This window comes from Cyprinodon variegatus, unplaced genomic scaffold (genome assembly GCF_000732505.1).
Source record: "Cyprinodon variegatus isolate N-32 unplaced genomic scaffold, C_variegatus-1.0 Scaffold7, whole genome shotgun sequence".
Classification (NCBI taxonomy): domain Eukaryota; kingdom Metazoa; phylum Chordata; class Actinopteri; order Cyprinodontiformes; family Cyprinodontidae; genus Cyprinodon; species Cyprinodon variegatus.
In genome coordinates, this window is record NW_015150460.1 from 2,392,274 (window position 1) to 2,408,311 (window position 16,038).

The 16,038-nt window shown below is 35.9% G+C and overlaps 1 protein-coding gene across 1 annotated transcript in view; it reads left to right on the forward strand.

Moving 5' to 3' along the window:
- The first annotated feature begins 2,135 nt into the window (after positions 1-2,135).
- The window catches only part of tmcc3 (transmembrane and coiled-coil domain family 3), a 63,941-nt gene continuing 50,038 nt past the window's right edge, over positions 2,136-16,038 (forward strand). The window contains exon 1 of the mRNA XM_015376502.1: positions 2,136-2,447. Within this exon, the coding sequence (XP_015231988.1) occupies positions 2,403-2,447 (45 nt within the window). The 5' untranslated portion in view covers positions 2,136-2,402. The remainder of the gene's footprint in view (positions 2,448-16,038) is intronic.

A 16,038-nucleotide genomic window follows, 5' to 3' on the forward strand; every position in this document is an offset into this window, starting at 1 on the left:
ATGGACGGAATAGTTTCTGGGTCCTTCCCAACTCGTATTCATCACAGGGTTGTGTGCATTAAAGCACTAGTTATTCCAATCTCTTTTAGTAAACATATAGGCTATGTGAGGAGCCATTACTCTCATGGTATTCTCCATCTTTTGTGTCTGATGCTCAATGACAGGAGAAGCAGATTATAGCAAAACAAAAAAAAAGATTCCTCCCGTAGATAAATTAAAGTCTCTCTCTAATAATGTCTGTTTTTTTTAGCCAATACACTCAAATATATGGAAAGCAACGGATATATGTTCCTTTTCTAAGAAGGTCTCCTCCCTATGCAATCAGAACACAGGGTGTGGTAGGTAGAACAGAATTGTTTTGTTTATAAAAATCCCAAACTATGTTAAATTACCGGTAAATCTGATTACAGACATGATAGGATGATAGGAATCAAACACTAAATGCAGCGGAAATGAGGTTAAATGCTTCCTTTTTTTAATCTAAACTAGCCTTGGATCATTACTTGTAAAATAAATAGATCATATCTTTAAATCATTGCGTAGTAAAACTGAGCTTTACGCAAACAATTGACAGGAGGCCATAGATTACTATACTACTGTTTTTGTCTGATGTCTTCTTTCTTATAAGAGATAATCCATTAGTGATCTTTCTCAACAAAAATTTAAATAAAAGACCTTAGAAATTGTTTTTTTTAGGCTGTTCAACCCCAAAATAAATAAATAAACAAACAAAACAGTCATAAAGTTTGAGATCATCTGTACATTTTATCTTATTCTGGAAATCTGATGTATTTTCATACCAAAATATGCCGTAAATTATTGTAAGGATGATGTGTACCGTTTATAATGTAATATGTTGTCGGGAATCAGTTTAATCAGTTTTTGTTATAAATAATCAACGTTGCTTAATGCAAGAATTTGTTTTTCTTTTCATTGTCTCAATCAATGTAGTAGTTTTCCATCAGATGTGTAATTGCCTCAGAATGCATTTTTTGCGGTAGAACACTGCCATTAATTTCATTGCATTACTAAGTGGACATAAATCCAATATTCTCATTTATTTTATGTAATCATGCTTTCAAACCCCTGCTGAAAACTCTTTTGCACAATCTTGATCATTCTTGGTTCTTTTTTCTCAACTCACCACACATGGCTTTCCTTGGATTCAGAAACTAAAATGCTAAACATTAAAAGTTGTGGGTTTTGTTGTGTCGTCTTGTGAGTCATTGCTACACCTTTAATTAATTAGGTCCTAAGTTTTGGATCATTATTCAGCTGAGAGGCATAAAATGATAATTCTTTTTGAGTTTCATGGTGGAGTCAACCAGATATATTTGAGAAATAAAGGAATTTTATTTATTCATTCATTGTTTCACACCCTAACCACCTGTAAATGTGGTGATACGCCTCCCAAACAACCATTTAATATAATTGTTGTTATGGGGACTTTACCCAAGATGCTACTTTTTGCTGCAGTTTCATTTGCTTTAAAATGTCAATAATAGGTATTATTTTTATGTGCAATTTCCTCTCTTATGAAACTTACATGTATCTTCCTTTCTTTGATTTTGTTTTCTCTTTTTATTATATTTTGACGGAGATTTAAAGAAGTGTTTGAGTGGATAAGTGGATATCCTTACATGGATTCAAAGTGGCTTACCTACAGCACAGTAATTCCTTGGGAATGTTTAAGAACAAAAAGATAAAGGATGCTCAAAATAACGCTTGTTTATCATCATTTCAGTTGGCTGGATGACAAAAAAAAGGCAGCATCAAGGCTTCTTCTCAGTTTGAACAGAATGTCCCTTTGAGCCTTAGAGGGAGTGCAGAGTCCAGGCACGTAAACATACAGTCTGTTATCTGCTGTGCAGATTAGCTCTGCCTGTCCTGTTGAGAAAAATGTGTGTCCCTTAGGGAATGACTCCTGCACTAACTTCACATTTGCGTTCATTCATTTCCCTAAAACATCTCTCCTTCCTCTTCATCCTCTGCCGGCTTGCTCCTGATTGGCAGGTTTCTGCCTCCCTGTTCAAATCTAAGCCTGATGTCTGATAGGGATCACAAAAAGACCTGCTCTGCCTCCTCTTAAGGTTGCCTTTACCCTAGAGAGTCCTATATAGCTATAAATGTTGGAAACGCACCTCTTGCAGAGGAATTTGAGCATTAGAGGTGCTGCTGGTTTGATTCTGATTTCTGCTGCCACAAGGAGAGCAAGATTTCACAATAAGACTGTTGCACACGAGAGCAGACAGCCACAGAGACGAGCTCCTGCTCTGTAGGAGGCTTGTCCTGAAGCTTCAGAGCGCCTGACGGGAGCTCTGTGATCTGCAGGGGTCTTCGGGAGGTCTGCGGCTGCATCCACTTCCATGCACCTTGACCTCAGGTTCTGAGGGAGAGGAGGGATGAGGAAGAACTACAGCGCCATCCCGCTCATCTATGTGACTGAGGTAGATCTGGAATTGTTACACCTTTAAATTCTCTGTTTTTTAGTTTACTACATACTTGACGTGTTGTTGTTTGTTTTATCTCTGCTGTAGTAGAGGAAAACCTGCCTCTCTCGTCTTGGTATTTACACTTTATGAAGTTCCTTATCTAAAGTAAACATCTAATTCTTCACAAGTGTGGTTTATAATCCTAAAACAACTTTGAGACCTCTTATTTAAGCATACTTAGTTTTTTTTTTTTTAACAGGCTTTGAGGTTTAAAAAAAAGAAAGTTAAGCACTACAGTTGTGTTGTAAAGTGCTTACACCCGCTTACAGTTAAGGAAGTCATTTTTCAAGCAGTTTAAGGTTGAGCCAGACAAGTTTCACCACGTTTAATTTTAGGTGCATGCGTGCCGTTGGCCTTTGCAACATGAGTAACACCTGAGGAATGCCGGCTTTATTTTTACTGCTTTGTAATTCCAAAACTGTGTTTTTTTTTTATTACTATTTTGATTGCTGTTTTAGCTCAATGTTAATAAATAAAATGGACATTACTGTTTTTTGAGATCTCAAAACAGCTGTCTTTATCAGATCACCACAATCTCAGCTGCCGCATTTAAAACGTCCTGCAGACACATCCCAGTCAGGATCTGCATTGTTGTGCTGAGTCTGTGCATCATGACCCTCTGTGTGTCCATGTCTGCACGCCGAGATCTTACGTAACCTCAATGCTGAAGCACAATGAGGCCCTTCCTGTCATGCCAGCAGCCATCCTCAGTCCACAAACAAGGAAATAGCTGAGGAGAGAAGCAGCAGGATATCTCCCTTTTAATGGTTCCCTAATTTGTCGTCATAGTCCTGCAAAAAAAAAGGAAAGAAAAAAAAATCCAACACCTGATCTGCAATCAGCTGTGATTGCAAGCTGGTTTTCAAGTTGTATTTGCCCTTGGTGTGTTTTCAAACCTTCAGTGATGAATTTTTCTGCAGCTTCCATCCTTTAATCCCTGCTTTTTTACTCAGAGGAGATCACAGCATGAGTTGTAAACAACATAGTCCTCCTGCTTGTTCTTGTGCTTTCATGATTAATTACTTAAAAGGAGATTCCCTGCAATGCAAGAACAGTTCACATGACTGGATTCATGCATGCTTTATTTATTGGAATAGATCATTCTGTCTAAAGTTGAACCATTAATTATTATTTTACTACCGTAATAAAAATCATTTCAGCTTCTGCCTCGGTTTGCATGAAGGTTTTCCAATAAGTGATTTAAAAAAAGCCATTAAGTGTTTACATCACCATTTTACAAGTTGGATCAGTTTTTCCAGTAATGGAAAAAAAACTGCATAGTTCTGAGAAACTCCGCAGTTCATTTAAATAAACAAGTGTCTGCATATCTGTGCAGCAGCTCTTCCTGGTAATTCAGAATCAGTACCAGCTGATACCCTCTGGCGCATATTTTCTGTTTCCTGATAAATATATGGATGTTTTCTCTTTAGTTATCAGCTCAGCCAAGAAGACATATTTGAATTGCCTTGTTGATCCTTTGGAAGAGAAACTGACCTGTTTTCAGTCACTGTCAAAATTAGCTTTTTGCGTGTCCAGTTGCTTTAACATTTGAATTATTGCTCCTATACGGGTGAGGTTATATCAGTACCTTTTTAACCCAGCAAAACAGGCATTGATGATTACTAATTAAATTAATAATTACATTCCCTTTTTTTTCTCTTTTTTTTTTTAAATCTTTAAGTTAAGAAAAATTATCTCAAATTAAATGTTAAATTATACTTCCTTAAATTTGCTGGTCTATTGTTTATGATTAGTTAAAATCTGAATTTGAATAATTTTGGACAGAATATAGAGATGTATCAAATGCTTGTGGTTTTTGACTGTCATCCAGATATTGTCAAACTGATGCTGACTCATTGGAGAGTTTGAATAAATTTGTCCAGAAGAGACTGGAGGACATTATTTTATTTCTGGGGCACTTGTGCTGATGTCATGGCTGCTAGGAATATAATTCAGATTTATTGCTGTATTTTGTGAGTAATGCTTGGAAGATTTACCTTACTTTTTAGTTAAAAATGTTTCCTTTTTATTAATTAAGTAAAGTGCTCCCCATAAAAAGTGCTCTTTGAGCCAGATGAGTCTCACTTTTTGTAAGCTTGCTGTTGTTAGTGAATTGTTCAGGCTTGTAAGAAATGTTTTCGAGATCCACTTCCTGTTGAACTTCCATTTCTGTTTAAGAATGAACCTGTAGCTTCAGCATTCTCGGAAAGGAACAAAAAAGACATGAGCAAGCAGGCCTGAGTCATCATTTTGATATTTTCCAACAGATGTTAAATGCAAAATTAGCATTCAGATATGATAAAAAAATATATATATTTTTTTGCTTTTTGAACTAAAAACCTATTAGTTCTGTAATATGCAGCAAAATGCTTATAAAGACTAAAGATTTGGTTTGATTTGACAAATCTGTCAGCTGCTGTTTAATTAAAGCCTCTTTGGTTCCATATTATAAAAAAAAAAAACTTTTAACCACAATACTGTCTTAATAATAGACCTTATGTTTTAATGTGAGTACTCATAGTTTTTCTCAATAACAATGTGATTTTTCCTCAAAAATAATAATCTGCTCTCCAACAAATTAGATATTTAATAGCTGGTTCCAATTCATTATGTTCCATCACTCATTGCTTTCACTTAATTATTCAAACACTCTTTTCCTCCTACAGTAATTGTTTTTTCTTTTTTTTTCTCTCTCTCACATTTCATTGAAGGCGTTCATCATGTCCACAGCATTGAAAAAAAGAACGTAAATCCATCATTTCACAGATATTAGGCACATAAATTTCACTCTTTATGGAAGCAGTGATGTCTCATGAAAACAGGACTCGTTTCCCCAGAAACCAGACATTAACGACTCACAGAAGGTTCACCGGATAAAATTATTATAGTCGACATTGGAGGACTAAATGGCAGTTTGGTTGTATATTTAGCTGTTTTTCTTAACCTCTTTAGAAAAAACTATTGTCTGGTAGTTTAAACCCCAGTTATTGTAACAAAAAATGGCTGAGGGCAAACTAAAAACTGTACTTCTGATAGTGTTTCTTTAACACTAAAGTTTTCTTGCTCTGTTTCTATTACCGACATATTTTTGAAGCCTGCATAGCTTCCACCTGAGCTATGGATCTCAGGAGGGTGGGCATACTGGCTGTTGCTATTATTGATCCATGTCTTTGCATTACATTTCTCCAAAGCTTTATATTTGACCTGTCAGAAGCTCAGAACAAAGGACCCAGAATTAAAGCAAACCAATCAGAGTGTTTTCAAAGCAAGTTTATTATCTGCTTGGGGCAGAATCTCTGGATACTCTGTAGAGGTGGAAACTCAGGTTAGTGTTCACGAAATTCAGACTGGAAACGATAACGAGCATGTGAGTCACTAACCTGGTTAAAAGTTCAGCCTGAGCCCAGAGGAAGGAGTGGAATCCATAAGGATTGTTTCTCCGCAGCATGTGGCGGGAGGCGCCACCAGAGTTCCAGAAGAGAAGCACAGCAGACGGAGTAGCTGAAGTATTCGGAGGCAGAATCCAAAGTCAGAGTCAAAGCAGGAGCAGGTTTTCAGTCTAGAAGATCAGAGAACCAAAGAGGTACTGAAGGAGTACCCAAGCAGGGGTCAGGAGACAGATCCAAGGTTGTAAGCAGGCAGAACCAAGGTAACAGTCCGAAGACAGATCAGATAAACAGAGCAGAACCGCGGCAAACAGTACTCAAGTCAAGAGGCAGAAACTTGTCAAAATCAGATAAGCAGAAACACACAGGTTCCCCAGAAAACTCTCACACACAGCTTAAATAATCTGGCACTGATGGCTGGGAACAGTCAGCTTAAATAAGAAACAGGAACAGGTGGATCGGATGACTGACAGTGAGCGCTGGGCGGAGCTAAGCAGGTGGAAGAGATGAGCCAAATCCAGCTATCAGGGCCAAGGTCATGACAGTGACCCGTCTGTCAAAATAATTTTTTTAAAGACCAGCATCCTGCAGCTTAAGATGCCTTCCTGGTTCTTCACTTCTCATCATGAAGTCTGGTTCTTAAGAGTCCTGCTCATTAATAATTGTTTATTTTGTGTTGAAGCAGAAATCCATCTAAAGTTTTTAGGAATTCAGGCCTTGGGATCCAAATTTTAAACTATTGGTCTTCTTGATATTGATAGCTAGCTAATGTTCTCAAACATCTAATGTCTTCTTTAATAAAAGCTGCATTTCATACTGAAATATAAAAAAGACATATTTTATTTAAAGAATTTTTGTGTTCATCTAATAAATTTAAACGAAAATTTGCAAGCTTTAAAACTGATTTTGGATCAAGGAGGAATGTGCCTATTTAGCCGCTAAACTGTAGCTACTGGCTAACTGTTCAATTGTGTTAGCCTACTAGTTGCTAACTCAGCGTCTTTGCGCAGGTTGCTGACACTTCCATTTTAAAAACCATAAGAAACAAAATTATGAAAAAAATTGAAAACAATTAATTGTATAATTGTTGTATTTATAAGTTAAGTTGTTTGTGTAGCGATTATAGCCTTTAGTAAAAATTAGTTCAGTTAAAATTTTAGCCCCAAGCAAATCAAAACACATTTTCAACCATATTATTATAAATGGTAGAGGATTTTTTTTATTATATGGGGATAGAGCAGAATCATGCCATATGACATTAAGTTCAAAGTTTGTAGCTAAGTTAAAAAAAAAAAAAAAAAAGTTTTTTTTGCTTTTTTCTGTTTTTTGTTTTTGATGAAGAAATAAATGTTTAAAAGCCTTTTATTGTTTTCTGACCCTAAGCCAACGCAATAATGGTAATTGCAATAATCAATTTTAAGTGCATCATCACTGTCTATTATATAAATAAAATTATTTGGATAAGGTCAACAAATTATTACAATGCCTAAAAGGGATAGAAACATTTAAACAGCATTACAGAGCTCAGATTAAAATATTGCAGATCTAATTAAATTTAAGTAAAAAAAAAATAATCAGATGAAAAGTCAACCCTTTAGCTTTCTTCTGTCAATTGGCTCAGAGTTGTATGATTTTATTTATTAAAATCTTCATCTTTACAGACAGAATACAAAACTAAATCATTTAATCTTCAGCATTTTCTTATCACGTCTCTACCAGATGCACTGGTAAATTTATCACCATGACAACAAAAGACTGTTCAAGCAGCCTTTAATGACAATCAGCAGACCCCAGATGTAACATAACATCAATGTATTTAAAAAAAAAATTGATACAGTTATGTCTTTGACTCCCTTCTCCAACTTTAATGCAAGTAGATATAAAAGGAAATTTTTTGTGCACCATCAGAAACTGAAATTGTTTTGTCAAAAGTGAATCAACACATGCAAAATTCAAAATCATTGATTTTATTGTTTTCCTGAAAATGAAATTGAAAAGGTATATAATAAATTTGAAATGAACAAAAACTTTAATTTAAACGGAACTTATCTGCTTTGAAACAGCATTTTATAGTGTTGAATTTCCAGTTTACCTCTTTGCACATAGTGAAGCTTCATACATGACAAATGACAAGCAGCAAAACTCTGTTTTGTATCAACTTTATAATATGTTTTTATGTGTTTTTGTTAAAACGATTAAAACGTTCGATTAGCATAGAAACAGGTCTGCATTGAGTGTTCCCCTTATGGCTCCACACGACAGGAGTCTGTTTCAAACAGCTATTGAAATATATTACTGCATGATAAAACCCATATCATCCTGCATGGAAAGTGATATGCAATAATATTTCTTTAGGTGACACTTCCTATGTGTGTAATGAATTTAATACAAAGCTGAGAGTTTTGCATCCTTGTCATTGGTTAGGATATAAATCTGTGTTTGATTACTTTGTCTTTCTCAAGGATGTGTGGCAGCAAAAAACCCCCAAACAAACTGAACTGTAGAGTTGATGATCCATTCTATAACTGCAAGTAAAATTTGTTAAACTGATTTTTAGTACAATAAAAACAATTAAAATAATTATACTCAATTTTCATTCAGTTTCAGTGGAATTTGCTTTTGAACTAATACATTTAATTTCTAGTTTTCCAGAGGTTCGCTCTGGGGAGTTCATATTTAGTCTCTGATCTCGTCTGCTACTGAAGAAAAAAGCTGCAATTAATTTTCAAGTTTATCGTACAGTTGGATAACAAAAAAAATCTATGGCTGTGATTAGAAAATTGCGACTCTCTATTTGTGAAATTGAGGAACAAATTGGCCAACTTTAAAATTTTTATTGTGCACTGAACTCTATGCACAGAATATTTATAGTGAATAGATATTTTTTGCATATGAGAAGCAGGCTAGAGAGACAGTCCAATCTCTATGTGCGTGCATAAACACCATTAGTCTGCATTTGAGGGGATTTGTTCGCTCCTGTGGTTGATTGTGTATGTTTGTGTGTTTTTACCTTCATTAACATATAACCTTGTCTTTTCCTGTAGCCTCTAACCACCTGTTCAGAAGAGGGAAAATAATAGGCTTTGTATGTTAAACAAAGACTGGCTTTCCTCTTCAAGTTGCTAGTAAAGCTACTATCTTTGCTACATTTCTCCCCTTGTCTTGTTTCATATTTGTGAAGTAACTGAATATCTAATTCATGTCAATTATATGTCTTATTTTTAAAATTCAATATTTTGAAACTGTAAACTGGTTCTGTTATAATATAACAGCATCTTGGCTCATATTCAGAGGCCAATTCTATCCCCAAATCTGCTACACTTTTGGCAACTGAATCATTTTCCAAGGCCTTTGTCTTTATTTCAGAGTACTCCTGCACAGTTGGGTAGTTTTGTGTCCTTGCTTTTTATTTTTAGCTCAGTTCAGTTTGCTTATGTAGTGCCCATTCAAGACCCATGCAGTCTAAAGGCACTTTACAAAAGAAGGAAATTCAAATAGACAAATAGACAGATTCCAAGTCAGGAGCATGCATTGTCAATTATTCAAAGTAATCAAACAATTTAGTCAAGTTGAGTTGATTATTCATTGCTAAAAAGCGTTCTTTTTAATGAAGGAAAGCCATTAGATTGCACTTAGTCATTGACGTGCAGAGTTCACTCCTTCTGGGTGTCACTGAGGGGTGCAAACACACTACAAATACATAAAAGCACAGCAAATATGCAAAAGTATGACTGCAAACTCAGAGCGGATTTGCAAAAAACAGCAGTTGTATAAACAAACACAAAAAAACATGCAAAGGAAAAATAAAATTTTGTAATCACAGAAAACAGTGAGCAGCAAAGTACAAATGGGCTGCAAATTCATACTCTGCAAATACAACACCTGCTACAAACGCATGAATTATGCTAACACACATAGCACATGCTAAAGGGTAAAAGGCTACAAGTTGAAAAAAAAACAAATACAAGTTAACAAACTCCACATTTGTGAAGTGTTCCAGGTGGGTTCCAAGACTATCATAAACTCAAATGGGACCAGACATTCGACATAGACATAACTGTGAATTACCGTCTATAGAACATATAATCAGCATAAACATAGATGGTAAGAGGACAGTTGAAGGCAATAGAATAGAAAAGTTTTCATTTAAATATTTTGTTCTGTCAGGATTTGGTTGCGGTTTGAGGACTCAAATGCAGAGGCAGGGAGGCAGAGGCGAATTTTTGTAGATTTAATGCGAGGTAAACAAACAACTGAGGCAGGAATCCAAAACCCCCAGAAAAAGTTAAACCAGAAACCATGGGGGCATCAGGGGAAAACAATCATGACGAGGTAAGACTCATAGAGACAGAGTTGGATGAAGTTAGACAAGGAACCAGCACTGAGGAACTGCACAAGGATTGTATTTATGGGAGCCTGAACAAAGAGAGGACTAACGAGCAGATAGGGAGCAGGTGTGAACATAGCAGACTGGAAAGGAGCCAGGGAAAAAGGAGAACACTAGAGGGCGACAGCGGGCAACAAATAAAAACCTGAAAACCTAAAATATAACCAGAAAACACAACAAAATAAGAAATAAATCAATAAAACTAGAAAACATGGAGCAAAGTAAAACTGAATACTCAAAAGAAAACATAACAGAGCCAAGACTGTGACATGTTCAACACTTAAGCTGTCTGAAAATCCTATATATGCTGTTACTAACGGCTTAGTTCATTGTGAGTTAGTGATTTTCTCCCCCTGGTGATCTGGAGCACTTCTGTTATCTTGAGCTAGTTTGCAGTTCTTACATTGCAGTTATTTTTAGTAGTTTTAGCTTTGTGTGTTAGCATAACTTATGTGTTTGTAGCAGGTTTTAGTATTGTTAGCGCTTTTCTACTTTTCTGTTCTCTTTTTTCTATGGTTGCAGCATTTCCCTTTTGTAGCCTACCCAGAGCACACACCCAAAAGCAACACAGAAACACTGATCCAGGGGCTCTTCAGGTTACATTAGCCACCATGTTTTACAATGTTTTCCACAGTTTGTAAAGAACAATGACATACACAGAACCAAAGTCTGCAAACAAATATCTATAGAATAATTAAATATAATAGAAGTATCTCTATCAGTGGACAAAGGTACAGTTAATGCAAAATCACTAATGATTGGTCCTTTCAAAGGACAGAAAAACAAAAAGAAAACAAAGTTATTTGCAACAGTACCGTTAACAGCTCTGTCCATAGGAGAAAATGCTCATAAAAGATCAAAGGCAGTGGACCAGGACTTTCTACGAACGAAAAGCAAATGGAGAACACAAAGCCCATGTTTCTGTCTCTTAGCTTATTCTAGATAAGAAAAAAAGAGAGCAATTTTAACCTACTTTGACAAAAGGCGTTGCACAAAAAAACCATTGATTGGATGTCACCATTACTGCATTTTGCAGAATTTCAGTCATCCTGCCATTGTTACATCACTTCAGGTTTTTGAACTGCCGGCCTGTTCAACTTGTAAACTTTTATTTCTGACCCCCTCTGTCTTCAAGGTCCTTCATCCTCTTGTTCTCTACACCTCCATGTTCCAACTTTTGCCATTTAATGCCGTAAATAAACAAATTCTCTATTGGGGCCTGAGAATGTTCTGAGAGACGCCAAAGCAGCTGAAATGTCACGAGCTGCTGGTATCAAAGGAGGGGGTGACTTGCGCCTGCAAAGGGACAGACCAACCCCCGCATGCTTTCAAAGCCTGACCCTTTAGATGTTTATTTCAAAAAGCGTCTGGTGCCCCGGGCTTCCTATGAAAGCATTCAGGTCTTCACAGGGTCACATCACCTCCCATTGCAGTAAAGCTGCAGTGCGAGCAGGCTACATGTTTTAATGTACAGTTAAAAGCATTTGTTTAGATACACAGTAAATAGATGCACAACATTTTTCACAAATTAAAATAAATATTCTTATTGTCAATAAAGACTCCAGGCCAAAAATAATGAGGGAAAGATTTCTTAAAACTCTCTTTATATTCAAATAAATAGTAATTAGTAGAATTACTAGTGTTGAACATTGTTACTCCTTAACTTATCTTATCATGGTAGGTTTCAGAAATTTTAACCTGTCTCACTGTTTCCTGCTCTATCATCATACAGATTCTCAATACGACAAAATTCCAAGGTTTAAAATAGCCTCCCTGAAACATTTGTTGTCTCCTTCTTTTTTAAACCAGTATGGTGTTTCATTTAAGGTGATTCCTGGTTGTGCCCATGCTTTAACCCACTGCAAAAACAATCTAGAAATAAGTAAAGATATCTTAAATTAAGTGTATTTACCCTTAATTTTAGTAGGTAAGTAAGAGGACCTGCCAATGGAATGAGTATTTTTACTCTTAAAATAAGATAATTAGATAAAATGCACTTGAAATAAGACAATACATTTTTTTTTCTTATTTTAAAGGTAAATTATCTCGTTCCATTGGCAAAGTGTCTCACTTACCTCCTCAATCCAAGAATAAATGCACTTATTTTAAGAAGAAATAACTTATTAAGATTTACATTTTTTGCACCTCGAGATTCTGCTTCAGTATTTCCACAGATTCAATATTTTCAAACTTGGAAAACAAGGTCCAGTGGTTTGTTTTTTAACTTTTTTGGAATGACTATGACCTGGATGACTGTTAATCTTCAGCATATTTTCACAGATGCTGCTATTCTTACATCTCAGAGTAGTGATTATGTTTACATCTTCCCATTTTTCCTCCCGGTGTAACAATGGTCCTCATGGCTGTGCACTTTAACCTTAATGTCATGAGACCCCTGCACATGTCTCCAAATATAATAAGATCTTTACCCCTGACTTTGCAAACAACAATCTGACTTTTTATGTTAAAGTAGAAGTGATGGCTTCTTCCACACTAAATAACCATTAAGTTCATGTTCATATAGATGATTTAATGTGAAAAGTGACCTGTCTTTTTGACAATGCAGGTACCGTTCTTTCACGTTGGTTACTGTTGGTGCACTTAAGAGGAATAGACAAATTGAGCCCAAAGATTCAAATAAATAGCCATTGGTTGTTCTGATATTGCATCTTTTCTGGTCAGGGGACTACGGTGGCCGGGAGGTGCAAACCAACATTACAAAATCTAAAACACTTTTTCAAGTTCCAAAACAAATGATCATTTCAAAAAACAAATTTACATTAAAAAAAACACTTTTACAAGTTCCAAAACAAATTATCATTTGAGGAATTCAACCGAAAATGGTGGGTACTAACTCCGAGGCTGAACCGGTCTGTTCCCCCTGTGTCGGGAGCGCGCATTGCAGCCAAAGAGGCGGATCTGACCATTTTCAAGGTGCTCCTGATCATTTCTCGATGAACAGACCGGTTCAGCCTCGGAGTTAGTACCCACCCTTTCCAGTTTAATTCCTCAAATGACAATTTGTTTTGGAACTTGTAAAAGTGTTATTTTAAACGTAAATTTGTTTTTTCTGAAATGATAATTTTTTTTGGAACTTGAAAAGTGTTTTAGTTTTTTTAATGTTGGTTCGCACCTCCCGGCCACCGTAGGGGGCTTCAGTCTCTTTACATTACATTAATTCCCCTATTCACAAACACATTCACACACAGATAAATGAGGGACGAGTATCATATTGTCATGGGTTCTCCATAAACCTTCACTGCTGCTAGCACCTTAAACTCTGTGGTTTCTTTTTTTTATAGACTCATTGGGTTTTGGCAAGAATATTGCAACTTGTTTTTGAGATGCAATTTAGAACATATCATTGGCTTTGAAAAATATAAAAAGATTATCTCCACTGGAGATGTAAGACTTACATTAAGCATCTGTTTTTGGTGCCATGTCTGCATTTTATTTGTATTTCCTGTGTTATACAGGTTCTGTTTGCTAAACAAAGGAGAAGACTCTTTAACATATTTAAAACTTACATCAAGATATCCGCTGAGGCAGTCAAAATAAAATCCAAAAGGTGTTTGTTACTTGCACATCTCTACTTGTGTAAATAATGATCTGGATTGTGTTTCCAGAAAAAGAAGCTCATTACTTGAGTAAATTTTCACAGCTTTCTGTTACTGAAAGTTGAAGTCTGTAAGAGACTGAACTTGCCTGAGTGCAGATGGAAGCTGAAGCACCAAGAATCCACATAAATCGTTGAGAAAATAACATAAAATCTTCCATGAGAGGCCATAAGTGTAGCGACAGATGCTGCTTTGTAGATTCCTAGTATTTCCTCATAAACAGGTGAACATGGTTGAAAATCTGAATCTTTTAGCAGTATGTCTATACATCGTGTCCTTTGGATAAATTGTTTGAAGATTGTTGAAATGCACTCTGAGGGTTAAATTAGACCTACAATAAGAATAAAAATAAAATAAAAGTCAAACCCAACATCTGATGCAGGTTTATAAGGCCTTTTCTGTTGTATGGGTATAGTTTGTTACTTATGTTGAAATGTTCATCTTCAGAATCCCAGTCAAAGTTTATTCAGAACGTTCTTCTTCTATTGTCGGATACTTATTTGTAATATCTGAATATTAAAGGTTAAGTGACATAATGGAGGTTTTTGCTTAAAATTGTGTTTCCCAAATCATTTAAACCCTTCCTTTAGATTCTAAAAAACTTTTTTAAACGTTATTTAGAAGTTCTATTTATGCTTATGAGTTTTATATTACTGTTAGAGTAGTATTGGTGAAATTTAGATAGAAAAAGTGAAGGAATTGATTCCACTAATCGGGTTAGAGTTGAAGTCACGCTTAAAGATTTTTATTTATTAAAAAGAAATAATTTTTCTTCTTTGTCCCCAATATACATGACCTTGTACTTGGTCTAAAAACTCAATAAAACTCTTTAGATTATTTGGTTGTAATGAGACTAAATGCTTCAAATGTCAAACTGTAGATATCAATGACAAAACCTCTTGTGTGCTATAGTATAAGCAATTCTATCATTTAATGCTTTTAAGTTTAAAAAAGCCATTTAAATCCTGCAGATTTATAACCCTTTTATTCTTGCTGTCTTTGCTCAGCCCATTCCAGACTCCATCTGTTACAAACTGATGCTCCCATTTTTTGTTCTCCATAACAACTGTATCGAGGGCGCCTATAGAGCTACAAAAACATAATAAAGCTTTACAGCATATGAAGCTGTTTGAACACCCCTGGCACAGTGTAAATTTGCTAAAATTTACAGTTGGAGCTGTTTTAAAAGCCGTCACCTATAACCCTTCCCCCAGCACCGCCGTTCAAGTGAACCGCTGATTTAGTTCCCCTGCCTGGTTGGAACAAAAGACCCGGCTGGAGAGGAGGGAACCTTAAGAGAAACCCTAAAAAATGCTTTTGTAGAAACTGAAAAGAGCTTAGAAGGATTAATAGGAGGAGGAGGATGGCTGCATCTTATGGCTGATGTGAGGAGGGGAGGGATGAGTATAAAGAGATCCAAAAAATGATCATCAGAGAGTGTTTGTCCACTATATGATGCATCAAACCCAGTTAGAGGTGCAATCCTAAACATCTACACATTGCTTTTACTTCAACTGACAGTGGTTCTTATATTACTGCAGCTAATGAAGGAGTTTTTAATGCAGACAGACGGCTGACCCCTTAGTGTTTGATGATACTATGTCACACAGATTATTTCTGCCTGGGGTTCATGATGTCCAGGATTATCATTTAGAAGCAACTTCAGCGGCTTCCCTAATCTTCACCCTCTGTTATAGGTGGAAACCTGGTAGCCTAAAGAAATGTTGTTTTTGGATTCTAAGATTTAAGAAGGGAAATGTTTATTAAGTACATTTTTTTGATGCTACAAACTTGTTTTTTTTTCATGTATCTGCACTTTTTGGTTCTGTTGAATTTTTCTTTTTGAGTTTTCAGTTGATTTGTGTCTTTTTGTGTTTTCTAGGTCATTGGTTTCATTTCCATTTGGTGTCATTCTAAATGTTTTCTGGTTGTATTTGAGTTCTTATGTATTTCTTGTTTACTCCCTTGTGTCAGTGTTCTTTCCCATAGCTCCCTTCTAGATCCTCCTGTCCACACCTGCTCCCAATCAGTTAATTACTTCCCTTCTTTGTTCTGTGTGGTATTTATGCCCCTCCTCTGCAGTTAGTGTTGGATTCTCTTAATTCCTTAATTCCCTTCTTAATCCATGTGTTCCCCTTTGTTCTGGCTCCTGTGTT